This window comes from Talpa europaea (assembly GCF_964194135.1).
Source record: "Talpa europaea genome assembly, chromosome: 8".
Taxonomy (NCBI): Eukaryota; Metazoa; Chordata; class Mammalia; order Eulipotyphla; family Talpidae; genus Talpa; species Talpa europaea.
Genome location: NC_140075.1, coordinates 92,165,455 through 92,184,787, shown reverse-complemented (window position 1 = coordinate 92,184,787; position 19,333 = coordinate 92,165,455). Strand labels below are relative to the sequence as shown.

The 19,333-nt window shown below is 39.5% G+C and overlaps 1 protein-coding gene across 1 annotated transcript in view; it reads right to left on the bottom strand.

Moving 5' to 3' along the window:
• Window positions 1–19,333, bottom strand: part of SYNE2 (spectrin repeat containing nuclear envelope protein 2) — a gene marked incomplete at both ends in the record, with an annotated part of 255,875 nt that overhangs the window by 41,418 nt on the left and 195,124 nt on the right. The window contains 11 exons of the mRNA XM_084241092.1: window positions 2,292–2,417; window positions 4,425–4,619; window positions 9,252–9,486; window positions 10,547–10,641; window positions 11,561–11,705; window positions 11,802–11,956; window positions 13,194–13,322; window positions 13,949–14,128; window positions 15,640–15,844; window positions 17,787–17,917; window positions 18,392–18,562. Coding sequence (XP_084097218.1) covers window positions 2,292–2,417; window positions 4,425–4,619; window positions 9,252–9,486; window positions 10,547–10,641; window positions 11,561–11,705; window positions 11,802–11,956; window positions 13,194–13,322; window positions 13,949–14,128; window positions 15,640–15,844; window positions 17,787–17,917; window positions 18,392–18,562 — 1,767 coding nt within the window. The remainder of the gene's footprint in view (window positions 1–2,291; window positions 2,418–4,424; window positions 4,620–9,251; window positions 9,487–10,546; window positions 10,642–11,560; window positions 11,706–11,801; window positions 11,957–13,193; window positions 13,323–13,948; window positions 14,129–15,639; window positions 15,845–17,786; window positions 17,918–18,391; window positions 18,563–19,333) is intronic.

The following is a 19,333-nucleotide window of genomic DNA, read 5'->3' as shown; positions in this document are numbered from 1 at the left end:
TGCCCAACTTCCTAGTAAGGAAGCTACAGAAAGATGCTATCACACACCGATCAGAGTATTAAAAGTTAAGAATCTGAAACTATTCAGTGACTGGAAAGGGGAGGTAAAACTGTCTTATAGTCAAATAACTTACACTATAGAGCAAGGAGGATGAATGAGCTATAGGTAGCAACACTGCTGACTCAAAATCCTGAGGGTAAAGAGTTGCCTTATATGCAAATAGTTGCTTTATATGCAAATGGTTGTATTATTGCAGTATGGTACTGTTTGCCTAAATTTAAAAATAGAAAGTTATACTTCTATATTTCATTGAGAGCTACATACCCACACAATAAAACTATAGGGCAACACATAAGATAAAAACATCAATTTAGGGTTATGGACACCTCCGGGGGGAGGAGGCCCTTCTCCAAGTACATTTGAAATCATGCAGGGCATTTGGGCGGCATTTGTAATGTTTTGTTTCAGCTGGGGGATGGTTTTGTGGCAGTTTGTCATATTATTTGTTTTATTTATTTATTTATTTTTAAGATTTATTTATTTATTTATACAAGCACTGGGTACAGTCAGAAGCACGGGAGGGTGAGAGAATTCACTAGAGCCAGAGCGGGGAGCAGAACAGGCAGACTGACGAAGCACACTGCTGAGGGGAGCAGCGGGCGCTGCAGGAAAGTTCTGTCGCGCCATGTGGGACCTTCACCTGCGGCCAGGGATCGAACTGGCACTGCAGAGGCTGCGGGCAGCTTCGCAGCCCAGCGCTCAACCGCTGCGCCCTGTCATATTATTTGTTAAGAAATTTTTTGCGGTGCAGCCGACCTCTCCTGCCTCGCCCACTGCTCCCCTCAGCAGTGTCTTCCATCCGTCTGCCTATTCTGCTCCCTGCTCTGTCTCTGGTGAATTCTCTCACCCTCCTGCGCCTCTGACTTTACCCCAGTTCTTATATAAATAAATAAATCTTTATGGTCTCACTCATAGCAGGAATTTAGAAAATCTAAATAAGAGACCAGGAAAAAGACTAATCAATACAAAGTAAAAATCAAAATCAACAAGCAACTATAAACCAGAGACACACTGGTGGGGGGAAGGGAGGGAAGGAAGGACTAGAATCAAAATAAGGGGGAGGGGTGCAATTGTATGAGGAATATAACCAAAATGAAAATGCATACATTGTGCAAAGATGAATTATATAAAATAAAATATTTAAATAAAAAAATCTTTAAAAAAAAAGAAAAGAAATTCTTTGCAATGAAGGAATTTTTTACAATGAAGGAAAGAGAGGCAGGGAGAAACACTAATTTCTGGCACAGCTGGAAGTATGAGACAACTCAGTTCTTCCTAATTTTTTCAATTATTTGATTGTTGAAGTCACTGAAGGAAGAAAAAAAATGTAAAACCATTGTGATAGCCTCTCAATGTCTTTTAAGCATCAAACCTGCAGAGAGGAAAGAGAATAGGGAATTGCTGGCCTGGGGATTTTCCTGGTCTGAATTCTCAGTCACAAGTTTGCCTCACCTACTGTAAAGGCTGAAAATATCCAGGGATTTTTGCTACTGTGATATACTTTGGAAGGTTTTTTAAATATATTTTTTATTTCTCTATATATTTTACATCATTATTCCTTTTTGTAGTTTGCTTTCTCCTCTCAGCTGTAGTCCCCATAAAATTTCCACCACCAAGTCACCCGTGAACCATCACCAGCCTCTTTTGCTCTTCCCACCCGTTTTAATCCCTCTCCTTTCTCCTCTCCTGCAGAATGTCTCCGATTTATAGTTACATTCTACTTTTGTGCCCCCAACCCGCCCCCATGCCTTATTTGGCTCCCCTAGATTCCTCCTATATTTATCTTTTTTCTTCTGACTTATTTACGAAAATGTGTATCTGAGCCAAAAACCCAACCTGTCGGCTTCTAAAAAAATGATTTCTTTTAGTTGTAGTTTACTCTCATTTCAAAGACAAGGTCATTTGATAAGGGACCAGATCTCACTATAACCTCAGATGTCACAGCTTACATGATAGTGGAGAAACGCAAAGAGGATTTGGAGGAGGAAACCTCCAAGATCCTAAGGAGTGGATTTTTGCCAGTCTTTGTCATCTTCACACATGGATCTCAAGAAGCATCGATTCTAATTCCTCTAGACAGTAGGATGTTATGTTAGATAGAAGACAGGAAAAATGTTTCCACTGAACATGAAAATTCAGTCTCAACGAAGAAATAGAAAGGCAAACAAACACTTCAACTTCTCAGAAAACGGTGAAGTGATTATCTTGAATGCTACTTCAGATTTCAATACCTTAATCAGTTCTTTCTCTTTATGGAGGTCCTCATGAACTTCTGGAAGAGGCTCTTTACTTTGCGTCCTTAAAACTTGTAGCCTGCTTTTCAACTCCTTGATTTTCTTTTCACACTGGTCCCAGGCCTATTTGAAAACAGTATTAAAATTGGTAAGTACTTTGCTGTTTAAGAGTGAATTGTGGAAATAGAATAACTCATTTAATGCATGTAATCATACTCTAGAAAGTGTTTTTGTAAATCACACAGAAACCCAGTTCCTTCTCTCGAACAGACTTTGGTCAAAGACAGTGGATGGGACCCCGGCGTGGCTCAGTGCCTCTTTGCAGCTTTATGCGTGGCTCATCTCAACCACTGGGTTGGCTTTTGATTTGAAATATTTCTTCTTCTCTCCCCATATCCTTCATCTGCCTAAATCCTGTTCCTATTTTAATTTTGGAAAAATTTACATTAAAAAGACTATCACAAGGATTCACTTTTAGCATTTCAGTCTTACGCATATTTGTAATCATGCCATAAAGCCAAAGCACTCAACCACTTTTATTGTCTTTTCTAATGTCATCCCTCTGCTCTCTCTTCCCCTTCTAGACACAGGTGGCTTTCTAGACCCTTCCATGGTCAAGCTTCACTCTCTACTTCTTATCACCACTCTGTCACCTTCTGTTTAAAGCACTTCACAGCTTATCAAGCATTTTCAACTTCACTGTCTCATAATAATCTTAGGAGACTGAGAGGGCAAATATTGAAAACACATTTAAAATGGGAAAACTGAGAAAGAAAATTTGTATTATTTTTTATTGAGGTAACACTGCTTTATAGCACCATATATGATTTAGAGGCATAGGCTTACACCTCCTGAGAGATATGTTAACACACCACCCCACCACCACTTTCTCTTTTTCTTAAATGTCCCATGACTGAGCAAATAGTTGCTTGCATCTTCAATTTCCGGGTGTTTATAATAATTAATTCATTAGATAAATTTCTGCTATTAAAAAAACCAAAAATTGTGATCACTTCGACAGCACATATACTAAAAATAAACATAAAAACCAAGCCCTATTCTATTCCTCAGTACAACTGATACCTAAACAAACCTATGGTTGGCCCAGTTCTATAACATCTCACGTACGAAGAGGTCACTTATCTAGAAACATCGGCTCTCTGGAACACAACCAAGGACAGTGAAGAGAGAAACAGAACTATGAATCCTGGTGTCTCTCACCAAACCATTAATTGCATTTACCATCATGCTTTCCAAACATGGCAGGTGCTCTGCTAATGTCTGTAGTTAATGAGTTTCACATAGTCTGTTTCCCAAAGAAAATTCAGCTACTATATTCATAGGAGAGATGCTCAGATCCCAACTCAGCACCTACTTCTGTATTCAGGACAATATCCCTGACAAGGTTGGTAGTCTGGCGCGCGCGCACGCACGCACACGCACGCGCGCACACACACACACAAGAAAAAGAGAAAGAGAGAGAAATTAGAGAGGGGGGTGGGCTAGAAGGGGGATGTATGCTCAGAGAAACAAAAAGTGAAAATAGCTTACCATTAAATAGAAAGAAAAAAATCAAAAAAATTACGTAAGAACTCAAAGAGTCTGCAATAGAGGGCCATGGATTCAAAGCAACTTAAAAGAATCCTTGAGAACAACTTGGTACATATTAGCATAACAAAATAATAATGCCCTTCCTAATAATGACGCAAAATGAAACATTTCAGTTCTTGAAGGTATAAACTGTCTGGGAAATTCACCTCTATGGAAAAGTGCATTGTCTGATGATAGCAGAAAGACGAAATATTACTGTGCTTATTTTCACATTCCATACTCAAGGAGACACCAAGTGTGACATTAGCTTTGCAATTGAACTTCCTTTGAACAGGGTTTTTCTGTTTCATAAAAGCAAATATAAAATAGAATCTCAAGTATTTATATACTAACATTAAGTTTTTAAAGTGTTATATTATTATTTTACATTGAGCAACTGGCATGATCTGCAGGACTCACGGTCCCTTGGGAAACCCATAATACTCTGATTTCTTCACATCATTCTCTTCTTGACACGGCAAACAAGAATTCCATGTACTGCATTTGAGTATTATGATGGGCCAGTGAAGGTGCACTTACCTCTATGATGCTCCGGAGCTGCTTGATCATCTCCCCTACTTGCAGCTTGGTGTCCTTCCAGTTGTCCTGAAGTTGGCTGAGTGTCCTGTCAATCGACTCTTTAGCTTCCGCGTTAGTTGTGTTCTGTAACTTTTCCCCAGCTTCCAAGGTTAGCGTATAGGTGGCCTGCCACCTCTGAAAATGAATTTCTTTATTCTAAATGAAAAAACAAAAAAGGTTTGCTTAAGCCTCTGATGTGCTCAAAATGTGACTGTGTGTGTTTATATTTCCTTCAGAGCATTTCTTAAGTGTTAGATATAAATTCGACAAATCTGGTTAGAATGTACATACACACATATTCATATTAAAAGGTAAAACTAATGTTTTACCCTGAGTAGACAGCATATTAACAAGTGATGTGTTCTTAAAATAATTTCCAAAGGGCCTCCCCTGGTGGCACAGGCAGTTAAGCGCAGCACTGTGAAGCTGTCCGCAGCTTCTGCAGTGCTGGTTGGATCCCAGCTGGCAGGCGAGGGTCCCACATGGCGCAGCAGACCTCTCCTGTCTCGCCCACTGCTCCCCTCAGCAGCATATTTCATCAGTCTGCCTGTTCTGTTCCCTGCTCTGTCTCTGGTGAATCCTCTCACCCTCCTACGAATCTGGCCTGTACCTTGGTTCTTGTATAATAAAATAAATCTTAAAAAAAAAATTGCATACATTTGGGTGAGCTATATAGAGAAAAGGGCTCCGTTAAAAAAAAAAAATAGTTTCCAAGGATGGGTGAGTAATAAAATTCTTAGTGTAATGGTTCGAAGCACAAAGACATGAAAAGATACACTTCACAGAGTGAAAGCCTATGAGATAGGTGGGTCTAAGAATGCTAAGAGAATGACTGATATTTTTTGTCTGACATTAAGAGCAAATACCCATTACCGTCATGATATAAGGGTCAGATGGCTTCCTCCTAGCCAGAGCAGTTAGACAAGAGAAAGACATATAAGGAATCCAAATCGGAAAAGAAGTAAAACTATCACTATTTGCAGATGACATGATAATATACATGGAGAATTCTAAAAACACCACAGAAAAACTAATCAAAATTATAGAACAGTTTAGTAGAGTAGCAAGATAAAAAACAACACACAAAAATCAGTATCCTTCCTGGCGCTTCCCAGGTGGCGCAAGGGGTTATGACGCAACCTATGAAGCTATCTGCAGCCACTGCAGCACGAGTTCGATCCCACATGGCATAGCAGACCTCTCCTGTCTCGCCCACTGCTCCCCTCAGCAGTATATTTCAGTCAATGTGCCTGTTCTGTTCCCCACTCTGTCTCTGGTGAATCCTCTCACCCCCCACACTGGGAAAACTGGACTGCTACATGCAAAAGAATGAAGTTAGATTACTACCTCATTCCATGCACAAAAACTAAAAATGGATAAAAGAATTGGACATAAGACCTGAAACTATAAAATATATAGAAGAAAATATAGGCAAAACACTACATGACATACATCTCAGTAACATCTTTATTTTTTATTTATTTTATAATTAAAGAGCAGGTTTATTAGGAGAGGGACAGAAAAGTAAAGTACACTTGCATAGACACAAGCAGGCAGGAAGAGCTGCTCAGTAATATCTTTAAAGACACATATCCCAAAGCTAAGAAAGTGAAGGGAAAAATGAACAGCTGGGACTACATCAAATTAAAGAGCGTCTGCATAGCAAAAGAGACATTAACCAAAACAAAGAGGCAACCTACTGATTGGGAAAAATTTTTTGCACACAATACAACCGATAAGGGACTGATCACAAAGATCTACAAAGAGCTCACATGACTCAACAAAGTAAACAATGCAGTCAAAAAATGGGAAGAACTAAAAGAACACTTCTCCAAAAAGGAAATGCAAATGGCCAACAAGTACATGAAAAAAAAAATCACTTATAATCAGGGAAATGCAAATCAGAACCACAATGAGATACCACCTTACACCAGTGAGAATGGCTCATATTAAAAAAACAGGCAACAATAAATGTTGGTGAGGATGTGGAGAAAAAGGAACTCTCCTGCACTGCTGGTGGGAGTGCAAACTGGTCCAACCACTATGGAAAGCTGTGGGGAGGTTTCTCAAACTACTGAAAATGGAGCTACCATATGACCCAGCAATTCCACTCCTAGGAATCTTCCCAAAGGACACAAAACATTAATTCAAAAGTATACCTGCACCCCTATGTTTATTGCAGCACTACATACAATAGGTCAGATATGGAAACAACCCAAATGCCCAAAAATAGATGACTGGCTCAAGAAGATGTGGTATATATACACAATGGAATACTATTCAGCAATCAAAAAAGATAAACTCATGCCATTCACAGCAACATGGATGGAGCCAGAAGGGATTATGCTTAGTAAATAAGCCACAAGGAAAAAGAAAAATATTGGATGGTTTCACTTACAGGAGGAATATAGGGAACCAAATAAGGGATCAGGAAAAAATATATACAGCAATAAAAAAAATTAGTAGGATACCATAAATCAAAGACATTCTGCAAGGGAGGGGGAAGAAAAGGGACCAAAACAGGGGAGAGAAGAGCACAAGGGACTAGGGTGAATTGGTGGTGGGAATTTTATGGGGAATACACAAAAAGGAGAAAGTATACAAGCATACATTGTACAAAAATGAACAATGATGTAAAATATATACATATATAAAAGCAAATTATAAAAAAATTTAAAAGAGCTGACTTCTAACCCTTAAGAGTAGAATTCACACATATGTTAAAGGAATACAAAAGAGAACAAATTAAAAAAAATGCATTTGAGCTTATTAAGGGCACATAAATGTGTATCGATATAAAAATGAAAGGGATAGTTTTAACAAATTCCATATGAATATCATGTAAGCGTCTCTTTACAAGGTACTGGAAACCAGCAAAACAAAGTAAAACCTTTTGAATTTATTCATACTTTTTGAATCACTGGCGTTCAGGAGAAAAAAGTTTTTTATGTTCTAAATAGAATTTCCTTCCTCTTCCAGTTTCTCAAGGGAGATATAATACTGGTATTTTTCTTTCTTTTTTTTCACTTTTCTTGTTTTCTTTTTTTTTAACATTAGAATAGCTCTTTAATTTTTCACATTTTATTTTATATATTTTTTACATCATTTTTCATTTTTGCACAATGTATGCATTTTCATCTTGGTTATAGCCCCCTTACAATTCCTACCTCCCTTGTTTTGATCCTACTCCCTTCTCCCCGCCCCCATAGTGTGTCTCTGGTTTATAGTTGCTTGTTGATTTTGATTTTATTATAATTAGTCTTTTTCCTGGTCCCTTATTTAGGTTTTCTAAATTCCTGCTATGAGTGAGACCATCTGAATACCGGCATTTTTCAAAACAGAAGCTAACATTTAAAAAAAAAAAAATCAACAGAACATTGATTTACAAAGGTGTTCTAAGGAGACTTTATGAGACTGACATGCTGCTGACTGTGAAAGATGATGGAGAAGACTTTCTTGGCACATGCATCTTTGAAGTGATGAGCTACCAGAAGCTTCCTTGTGGCGAGGTCACAGGGAAAGATGAGCCCAGCTGTCCAGGTTCTACTCTCCTTCCTTAAGTGGCAGACATGAGAGTGGCTCCAGCCCCAGCCACCATCTGAAACTGCCTGAAAGACCCTAAGTAAGATTCCCTAATGGAGCCCTGCCGACCCCCAGGGCTGTGAGAGAGAATAATTCCGGTTGTTATGGGAAATGCGCTGGGATTCCTGCTTCTCTTTGGCATTCCCTTCTAATTCATCCTCAGAGCAACCAGAGGATCTTTGCTAACTACACATTCGCATCATTCTGGCTCCTCTTGGACTGAAAGACCTCTTACCCTCTTCAAAGGCCTCCTAATACATAATGACCCTCTATCTACCTTTCAAATTTAGTCCCTGCTCCTGCTGCCTCCCTGGGGAAACTCCAGCCATGTTCCTCTGCTTTGCTTAGCTGCTCCTGTCTTGGGGATTTGGGGAATCCATTCTCTCTCTCTGAAAGGGTCTTTCTCCAGATCTTTGCAAGGCTGCCTCCTTCTCATCATTCAGATTCAAGTTTAAACATCAAGTTCCCGGAGATCACCCAGTCTCTACCATCACTGGTCCTGCTGTAATCAACACATGCTTTTATTGCAATCTGATCTTTTCTTGGTTCTCAATATATCTGATTGTCCTCATCAGTCTGACAAATTACTATTTGTTAATTTGCCTGGTCACCCCCACAAAAGTGGGAGTCTTCTCTAAGTTCACATCACACACACAGTATTTAGCACAGTGACTGGAACTGAGCATGTACTGAATTAATCTTTGAAACCTGGATAAATGGATAAGAAAAGCTCAGGACTTCAGAGGATGGTGTTTGTTCAGCTGTATCTCTGCAGTGAAGACAGTGGTTCTATTGTTAAAAGGAACATGTCCTGGGAATTGCCAACTAATTAATCTTGTGCTATCAAGCAACTTTCTGATTGAAAACTGTTGCTTAAATTAATTTGCCTGTCAAGAGTATACAGGGATCCCACTGCAAATTATTACACTGGTGGTCTGTGCCTTCAAAGCTTGGGAGTGTGAATCTATCACTTCAAACTTCCCCTAATCCATACTCAGGCCTACGACCCAAGAAAAACCTCACTACTTCTGGGTGAGTACAAAGACCCCATAAGGCTAGAGACAAGCCGGGAGGGCTGTGGTGCCCCCATCAGCTGGGTCTCCACTGCAGAAGTGCACTTGAACCACAGCATCTGAGCGAACATAAAACCTGAGATGAATGACTCTCGCTGGAGATGGCTCTGCCCGCTGTTGCTGTGGACTCTACCTTCAGCTCATGGATCAGACTCCTAACTTGGTAGAGGCTGTAGCAGTCCTGGGTCTTCACTGCGGACAGCAGGTGGCGGGTGCTTGTGAGGAAGCGGAGCAAGTCCTCTGCGGAGGAGTTGAAGTGCTGCCACTGCCTCACCAGCTCTGCGATGTCACCCTTCCTCTGCCGAACACCCTGGGCAGCACTCTGCCACTGCTTCTTCAGCTTTGTGAACTTCGAAACAAATTCCGGTCTTGGGAAAACACAGAATGTTAGAGAACTCTGACATCAGCATAAAAAAAAAAACTATCAACAAGTAATAGAAACTCAGATATTCTATATGTCTGTATAATTTACTTGGGGGAACAAACCCCTTAAAATCTTTGCACCATTCACCTTTAATAAGACAAGGGCCTTGGGCTGGGCTAGGGGCAGTGTTGCCACAGCCATTAGCACAAGATATTTGCACAGAACTTGCTCATTTCCCAGCCACATACTACATCCCTTCCTTAAACAAGCGGAAGGTGTCTGAACATACATCATGCCAAATGCTGCAACTAAACACTGCATCCATGGGGGAACAGATGAACAGGTAACATTACTGATTGTGATATTACTGACTAGAGAGTTGAAGTTTAATACAGAACATGTTTCCTGCAATTACTCAACTAGTTCTTTGCAGGTAAGTAATACCCTTCACAAGGTAACTAAAGTCTTCTATTTATTATGGGGAAAGTGAAGCTTTGTTGTACTTATCAAATCAAAACGAGTTCATCATCCTGGAATTGGCCTGAGTTTATTACTTCAGAACTAGGAATAAACGGTTTGTATGTTTCTTAGTCCTGTGTCTGCTGTGCGCACCTGCTATGTGAGCAGGTTTGGTCGTTGTCACCTGGCTGGCCTCGGGGCTCTGCTCAGGATGCTGCCCAGTGACTCCAACCACACGCGGCACAGACAAATCCCTTCCCTCACAACAGTGACACAGTTACTTGCTAACAATACTTTAAAACTTATTTTTCAAGTAACAAAGTGTCACGAGACTGAAAGTAGAGAGGAAAACATACAAGAGAAGCATCCTTTGGGGTAAAAACTTAGTTAACTGTACTCGGCAAGTGGGTATTTGCAGAGTGTCTGATCTATTTAATCCCACCCTGCTATCCCAGGGGAAGGTGCCGCCAATATTTTTATGGCCAGAGAGCAAGACCACACTCTAACCAATAGCCAGATGACTGGCCCCACGTGGTCCATCAGCAGACAGCACCACCTGCATTACCTTCCACACGCCCACAGCCACCTGAGTCCAAACAGCCTACCTGGTCTCGATTTCTGATGTGTCCAGGAGTTGTAAGGACTGGATGGCATAGGAATCAGCAATTGTCTGGTTCATTGAAACTTCAGCTTCCAGCATCTGTATATGAGTTAAAATGTAAAATATGAGCTAGCAGAATTCATTCACAAATCTGGAACCTTCATTTCCTATTAAAACCTAGGCTCATAAAACATACGTGAAATGATCAAGTTTCAAAATAGAATACTCAGCCATGAAAACCACCGATGGATATATTCATAGAAGCAAATACATTGCTACAACATGTGCCTGCTTATTAGGCATTTACTATTTGGTGAGCACTATGTAAAACATGCACTGTCACACTTATTCCTCAATCTTAGGACTTAAAGTACTATATTATACTTATTTGAAGAGGAGGAAACTAAGGTGCAAAAAGGTTAAGTAATTAAGTCAAGGTCACTCCGTTTTTTTGGCTGAACATATTTCTTTTTCATTGGATGATTTTAATGTAACACTGCATACATAAATCAGTTACATTCAAAAGTTACAGTGAACTAATCATGCACACTCTTGAAATGGAGGATCTGCCTATAATCACCAAACGTTTTTCCAAATATGCATTATAACGTTGGCACAGGTATGGGAAAGCTCCTCTGTGAAATTATTAACACTGCAATTGTCACTGTACCAAGTGCTTCCATGTTTTAGAAAATTATTCAGTGAAAGTGCAAAGATGAGTTGAAGTACTTTAACATACTCGGTGTAATATTTGCATTCTGGGGAAGCAAAGCTGTGCTGTCTACCTACTACAGGAAATCCAAGAGTTTTGTTGTTAAAAAAAATAGAGTAGTAGAACAAATTGTTGAAGTTTGTGAAAGGCGTGAGAATTTTACAAATGATGAAATGACAAGTGGATTTATTCAAAGACATACATTCTCTATTTAGGGATTAACAGGCACTCCATTTTATTTCAATCTACTGTTCCCCGACTCCTGCCCCAGGGTCAGGGGGTCGGGGTGGTGGGGCACAGGCTTACCTCATACATTTTCTGCTGTTCTAGGAGGGCTGGAAGGCAATCTGCAAGATTCACTTTGAGTGCATCTTCTATTTTGTCCAAAAGTTGGACCCACTTTTCACAGCAATGAAGAAACTTTTCATTTAGTCCAATTCCCTGAAGCTCACTACAAAGTTTTCAAAAACAAAACAGGGGCATGAAACAATGACAGACTGAGCTCAAGCCATTCATTTTACCTGAACTGAAACAGAATGTCCCACACCTGCTGCGTTCCAGGGCTGTTGCTGTGACCCGGACCCACTGCCGATTCATGTTCTGTAATGTCTTCACTGCCATGTCGCTCAAGGGGAGCTTGAGGCTCACTTCATTCAGACGTTCAACATCAGGTGATTGGGCTGTCAGTGCCAGCACATGATTCTATTTAAAAATTAAATTTCAGATATTTGGATGACAAGATCTAGATGATGAAAAGCCTCAGGGATCCTCATGACCACCCTTATCTCAAAGATGAGAAAACTGAGGCTTAAACAGGTAAATGACTTGCCCACAGTCAAATAGTCAGTGTAAGCTGGACCTGAATCCCCATCTTCTATCCAGTGACTTTTCTAAAATAAGAAACAGCACCTGGACAGCCCTAAATAGCCCAGGGAATAGAGAGTGATTTCAGATTGTCCTTAAGAAGACAGAAATGAGCTTTTTAAATTCCCATTTAGTATGCCAACAACTTGACCTTCAACAAACGATACAGTTTACTTATAAATCAAATGAAAATTTAAGTATTTAAATAACCCTGGTAAACCATGGTACTTACGCATCCATATTTTGGTAGAATTTGAAAGCACAATAAAGCAAACTCATCAAAATATTATTTTTAAGAAGATATCCCAGAGATAGTCTCTAGGTCAACAGGATGTTAAAGAGAACATCCTTTACAATATTCATGTCACCTGTAGAGGACTATGCCTTGATAGCCTAGGTCAGGGTGGCAAGCTTTTCCTATAAAGGGCTACCTCATAAATATTCTAGGCTGTTACGGGTCAAATGATCACTGTCAAATGAACTCTATCCTTGTAGCATAAAAACCCCTACAAACAATACATAACTGGAAGGGCACGTCTATGAGCTAAGGGAATGTTATTTACCAAAGCATGTGGTGGACTGAGTTTGGACATGTGCAGTAGTTTTCAGACCCCCTAAAGGGTCTAATTATTAGTCCTCTAGATCCAGAATTCTTCCATTCTTCCATTTTTATGTTAATTACTAAGGAATTACTTATATAGTTCCTTACTAAACTTACTAAGGGAATAAGAAAAGAAAAAAACCAACAGGGTATTTTACTTTTGATCTTCAACCAGAAAAATTCAGTGAAAGAAAACAGCCAACTCCTAGAATATTTTAGTTCACTGAAGTTAATCAGTAAAGACATCAGGATTTTAAAATCTATTAAAATTACTGTGGCGTATTACGAGAACAGATGCCTATGTTGACATACTTTTCTAGACCTCAGGGAAAACAGGGCAAGGATGAATGGCGTGAAAAATGACAGTACTCAGGAGTCAGGATGCAAACAGATTCTGCAATGCAATAGTAGTTAACTTATTTTTTTCATCCTATGGTGACTCTAAGTCCTTAGGAAAGACAAATATTGCAATACCAGAAATATGTCAGGATTTTCTTCTTTCTCTTGCTGGTAGAGTTTATCTAAATTCTCTTCTTCATGCATGATAAGACCTTTTAAAGATTCCAACCGGTCCCCAAAGTCCTTGAACTCTGATAGAATAAGCTAGAATGAGAGAGATTTTCATTACGAACAATTTTCAAATGCATTTATAATAAAATTAAGCACAGTCTTGGGAACTGAAAAAGTTCAACTTTCTTTCAAACCTCAAAGCTGAATCTTTAGATAATCTCCTATTTCTCATTCTTGCCTTTGGCAAAGCATTGAGCTTTCAGGTATGAATGAATCACCTGCTTGCATCCCCAGGGGAAACAAAAATATTTACTGGGCTATGAAATGAGATCTCCATGGCTTTTTTAACAGCCCAAAGACTAAGGGCTTTTAACAAGTAAATAAAGACTACAACAAACAAGTGGCTAGCTACTTCTGTGACTCAGTTATCCCACTTGGAGAGCCAAGTAATTATGAGATCCGAACACTATATGAGATATAATATCTCACTTCTTAAAAATGTTCAATGAAGAAGAAGAAATGTTTGCATAAGATCTGGCCACTGACCACGAGTTTGGAGAATCACATGGTTGAAGATTCACGTCAAATGGCAGACGTGTTCAGGGCATGCCAAGGAGAAGCCCACACAGCACTCATAAGAATGCTTTCTAGGACGCAAGGAATTAAAGGTAGCCTACAAATGTCCATGACTCCAGCTTGAATGAAAAAACAAGATAAACCTCAAATTCATTTGCTTTCATGAGCAGCATCTTTTCCAAGTAAGAAGCCCTCTGGAGTGAGTGCTGTTGACCAGAGAGGAGCATGTGGGTGCTGGACTCTGCAGGTTTGAGGAGTCGATCCAAGAGAGTGGAATTTTGATGAAAGGCTTCTTTTGTCTTCTGCACATCGTGCTGAAGCTCCTGAAGGAGAAAAAGTGATGACAAAATATTTTCTCCTCCTTTCACCACACAGATCCCCACCCCCCACCACAGTCAACACTGAAGAGAATTTCTGACCAGAAATTGAGAGCATAGGTTTTGTTAGTGTTTATATTAGTGCTAAAAAAGCTAATCTTGCTTTATATAATGCACATCCCAGGTGGTATTCTGGAATTTGTCAGTTCACAGCTGAAACTGACCTCTGACTCACAGTCAGGGCTTCTAATACAGACATTGGAGTCCTGCTGGATACAGTTCTGTGTTTTATATTTCTGATCATCAAACTAAAGGACAGGCCTTCACAAAAATGTTCAGATAGACTTTTCCTAAAGTGTGCCATCTTGGCATGTGGAACTAATATCAATCAAGGCCCTGCAGGTCACAGGTGAAATGGTTACTGTAAAGGATGAAGATTAGATTTAGGGTCATCTACAGAAATAATTGTTTTATCAGAGAAACCTTATTGTAAGGGAAGGCAAAATATCTAGAGCATTTGGTTTTGTCATAGGAAGTCACTGTCTCCTAGGAAGTTCATGTGAGACTCCCTCCTCTCTCTCCTTAGATCCTAGATGCCTAGCCTTCTCCTTAGCTCAGGATAGAAACCCCAAGTCTGTCTTATTCACTTTAGAATTTAGAACCATTTACTTATTTACTTTAGAATTTAGAACTATTTAAGTTTTCTGTATGTGTGTGATTAAATTTGGTCTTTTTTCCTCCTGCTAGTCTGTCTGATGTTAATTTGAACCCAGCGAGTTGGGGCAATTTTCCCCTGTATCCCTTAATAATCCTTTGGGATCTGCTGTAATGTCATTTTAAGAATAATGTAATCCTGTCCTCTGCCTGAGACTTCATGACAAAATGGACTCATTTGCAGAGACCATAGACTCTGATTAATCAAGCTGACTTTAGGGTTATTCTGTAAATACTATGTGTATGAATTTGCTTCCTGCTTTTAAAATAAGTAGAAATTGAGCAGAAATACAGATCATACCTATTGGATTCTTGTCTATAATTAAATTTGTTAATACTTGTTATCATATCAGAAGATACAGAATACATCTTTCCCTTTCTGGGCATGCATGAACACAATAGGATAAAACCAGAGAGGAAATTATACAACTCTCAAATACAGTCTACAAATCATGATACCTACAGAAAAACCATCAATTATTCTTAGAGGATCACACTCATTTGAGATATTTCTGCTTTAATTTGAGACTTTGAGGCTCTTGGCTGTAGCAATTTCCCTACTACAGTGACTTAAGACCAGTTGGTGTCAGGTGCCCCTGACCCTATTGCCAGGATCTTGTCTCTAAGCCACCACGGGGTCCTCCCACCCCCACACATCCCAGCCTTGCCTGTATCCTCCACAGCCTACTCATGCACCTGTCCTAACCCACTTCTCTCTGTCCCTGTGATCTGTCTAGCCTCTGAGTCACAACCCTCTCCATTAGGCTGCCTTGGGTGGTTTTCCCAAGGGCAACTGCACCTACCTTTATGTCCTGCAGGGCTGGGGTCAAGATCTCTGCCAGGTTGTTTCCAGACATGTTGATGTTTGCAAGCTGTCGGTACTTTGCTTCCTGTTGCTCCAGCCTTGCCACAGTGTCTGTATGAGCACTGTTATAGGCCTTCCAGAGCTGCAGCAGACTCTGGGCTTTCTGCAACTGGTCTGCAATGTCTTGGTTTACCTGGGTCCACCTGTCAGGGCCACATGAACAACAGGACCCTTAGACCACCCTTTCCCTGGCAGCACAGAACAGTGCACATGTCTAACTATAAGTGAATAGCAGATGGAACATTGAGAAGACACCGTTAAATGCCCTTTTCATTAATGCCATCACTCTTATATAGGCAGAAGTATGAGTTAGGATATTTAGTTGACTTTATAATTTGCAACAAAAATTATAAAAGTTGTGACTGGCAAGAAACAGCTATTATGTTATAAAAGTCTCTAGGGTAAAGGTGGACAAAAGTACTGAACTGATGAACTTCTCCACATAGAAAGGGCTCCTATCTGATAGCCTGGGAGAGGGGGTGTCTTTATATAGGCTTTATTTAAATTGTGTTTACATCAAATTTATTTTCCAAATTACAAAAGTAACATGTTTCTTTATATGAAAGTAAAATAAAGGACATTGTATTCATTTCATATTTTGACTTTCCCATTTAGCTAAATTTTTTTTATTAATAAAAACACATAGGTCTAATTTTAAATGGCTATATATACTGGACTGTAAACGATGTGCTTTTTGTTTAACTAGAAAATTATTAGGTAGTATGGCTATTGTGATACTTTTCAGTTTTTGCTTTTGTATAAAATGCTCAGGTATACTTTTTCAAGTTGTTTTTTTTTCCTAGCATTGATCTTAAACTAGAAAGAATTACTGGGTCTGAAATTCTGAAAGAATTACTGGGTTGAAGACATAAATATACATATCTTTAAGATTATAGTGATATATGGTCAAACTATTTTCTGAAAGTGTTATGTTTACATTCTCACCTGAAGCACGAGAAAAGCTGGTTCACAACATCCTCAATCCCGAAAAAGGGTGAAAATGGTGGAAAATGGCACAAATGCTTTAAACTCTGATGAGAACTATCTTTCTTTTTTTACAAGACTTTTCCCAATCATAAATCATTTTCATTTAAAAATAAAAGTAAAAACCTTTCTCTCTCCCTCCCTCCCTCCCTCCATCTATATCTAGATTATCTATCTATCTAGTCTATAGAGAACTATTAGCATTTGGGGGCTAGTTTCTTCAGACTTTTCCAGTATGACTTCCAATATACTCCTGCCCAACAACTGAACACGTGCAGTGGTAACAGTAGATACAGATCCTGGTAACAGCAAAATGCACCACCATATGTTTTGAGGGTGTGCTCTGATTCTGAATGTGGCATCAGATGCATTAATATATTCCTCCTCATACTCCCTGCCTCATCTCCCAAAACAGTCTGGATAAAGAGCTGAGGACTCCACCATAGCATATATAAATGTGGTGTCCCTTGCTCAACACTGATTCAAAACTGACTTACAGAAGAGGCTGCATCTGCATGGAGGAAGGGTGGAGGACACTGAGGAAAGTTTAACCTCTTCACTGTTTGGAGCAGTTCGGTTTTAGACCGACTTTCATCTCATTCAGCAAAATAGAAACCTGGCAATTAACTAAGGCCATATTCCTTTGGATGGCTCTTTCTTCCACAAGTAATTCATCAAAGAATTCCTCCCAACTGCACATATCACCTCCATGAGAAGTACCTGAACATCCCCCTTCTTCTAACTTAAAATGTTTCCATTGGAAAAGACTGTCCCTTGGGCAAACTCCTTAGTCTACTTCTGCTTGTGATACTTTGTCCTTGAGGATGCATGGATGTTTAGTTTATGTCCTCTGAAAGGGGCTACGCTGGGGCTGTGATCAGGACATTTCCAGAGTGGTTACACCAAAGTGGGCACATCAGACTTCACAATATCAAATCTTACCTGAACTAGATCCTTTGAGGCGGAAGAGACCAGAACAGTATAAAACCAGTCATCTCAGATGATGAGGATAAGACTTCATAAGGTCTCTCACTTCCTTTGCCACATGTCATCAAGATAAAGATATCTGATCTATTATTTAAATTGGATCTTCAAGCTTACCTTGTGTGAGTATCTTGGCATTTCTCTTTGATTATTTCAGCAACTGAGGGACAATAGTCTTCGAGTTTTCTAACAACCTCCTGGAGTTTTCCCCAAATGCCTTCACTGCTCTCAGCTTCGTCTTGAAGAGACTAAGAGAACATAGCAGGAAGGTTAGTTTCTGAATGGCCTGGCTACTTCCAAAGAAGGTAGTATAGTTTTTCCACATTGCTGCTATACCTCAGTCATATTGATACCCAGACTTTACAGGGCTAAGATTAATTATAAGAAATATTAAGAAGAAAGCAAATGAGAAGACATTCTTTCATTTGAGGTTAGAACTTAAAAAAGCAAACTAAACAAACATCCCCTACCCTAAGCTCCCAAAACATTTAAATTGAAATGTTATGGATATGAACAATGAAGAAAAATTCAATAAATACAACCATGTCATTCATTTTGGAATTTCAAATTACACTTTTGAGGCTGGTGTTTAAAAGTGGTTTTTTTTTTTTTTTTTGTGCTTCTCTGCACAGAGCACAAAAGCAATTTTATCCATTACAGAGCTTAGTTCCATTGGCGATTTTCCACTAATGATGTGCTGTGCCAAGAGCTGGCCAATTTACCTGAAGGTTCTGCACCTGGCAGCTCAAGGCCTCCAAAGATAAAACCACAGGTTTGCTGTGTTCCAAGCAGTACCATAAACGAACGGTCATTGTATTCACATCCTCATAGAGCTTGTCATAGATCTTCCACTCCTGTAAGATGGACTGCACGGAGGCTTTGAGCTCACCGACCTATAGAAAAATTTGAAACATATTTAGAAAATAATTAAGAGCTTCCATTATCTTTTTTTCTTTCTAAGGACTCTACCACTGTACCCAATTTAGGCATTCCAAGTTGAGAGGACCTGAGGATCGTCAGTGTTTAACCGAAGGTGGGTCAGGGAACAAAAGAATTAGAGAGAAAGCTAAGCTTTAGAGTGGATGAATGGAGGGAACCCTGAGACCAGAGGACCAGCAAGGAGAGAGCTGGGCCAAGGGAAGGAAGCCCAGGGAAAGAACAGGGAGAAATCGGAATCTGTGAGTGCACATTTCAGTGACAACTGACTTTGGATAAGCTGTCTAACTTGTAAGTCTGTTTCCTTATTCACAAAACAGGTAATAAATAAAAAATGAAATGAGTGTCTGGAAATGTCCTGAAAACTACAAAGCACATAAATATACAATGTTACCTGTATCATCTGGCATTTGAGTGATTACTACTGCAGAGTGAGGATGACCTGGGCAGGAGCATGCTCAGTCGGAACGACCTCCCATTGGGGGAAAGAATGCAGTGGTGGGTGTGTTTCATTATGTTTTGGTAATCATAAGAGGGTGGAAGTTGATGCATTTAAATGATCTCAGATACAATTGAGGATATATAACTGTATTAGCTAAGGAAACCCTTATAACTCAACAATTAAAAGGCAAACTAAAAAAACAGGCAAAGGTTATGAATAGTTATCTCTAAAGGAGATGTACTAATGGCCAATCAGCACATGAAAACATGCTAAAAATTCAGTCATT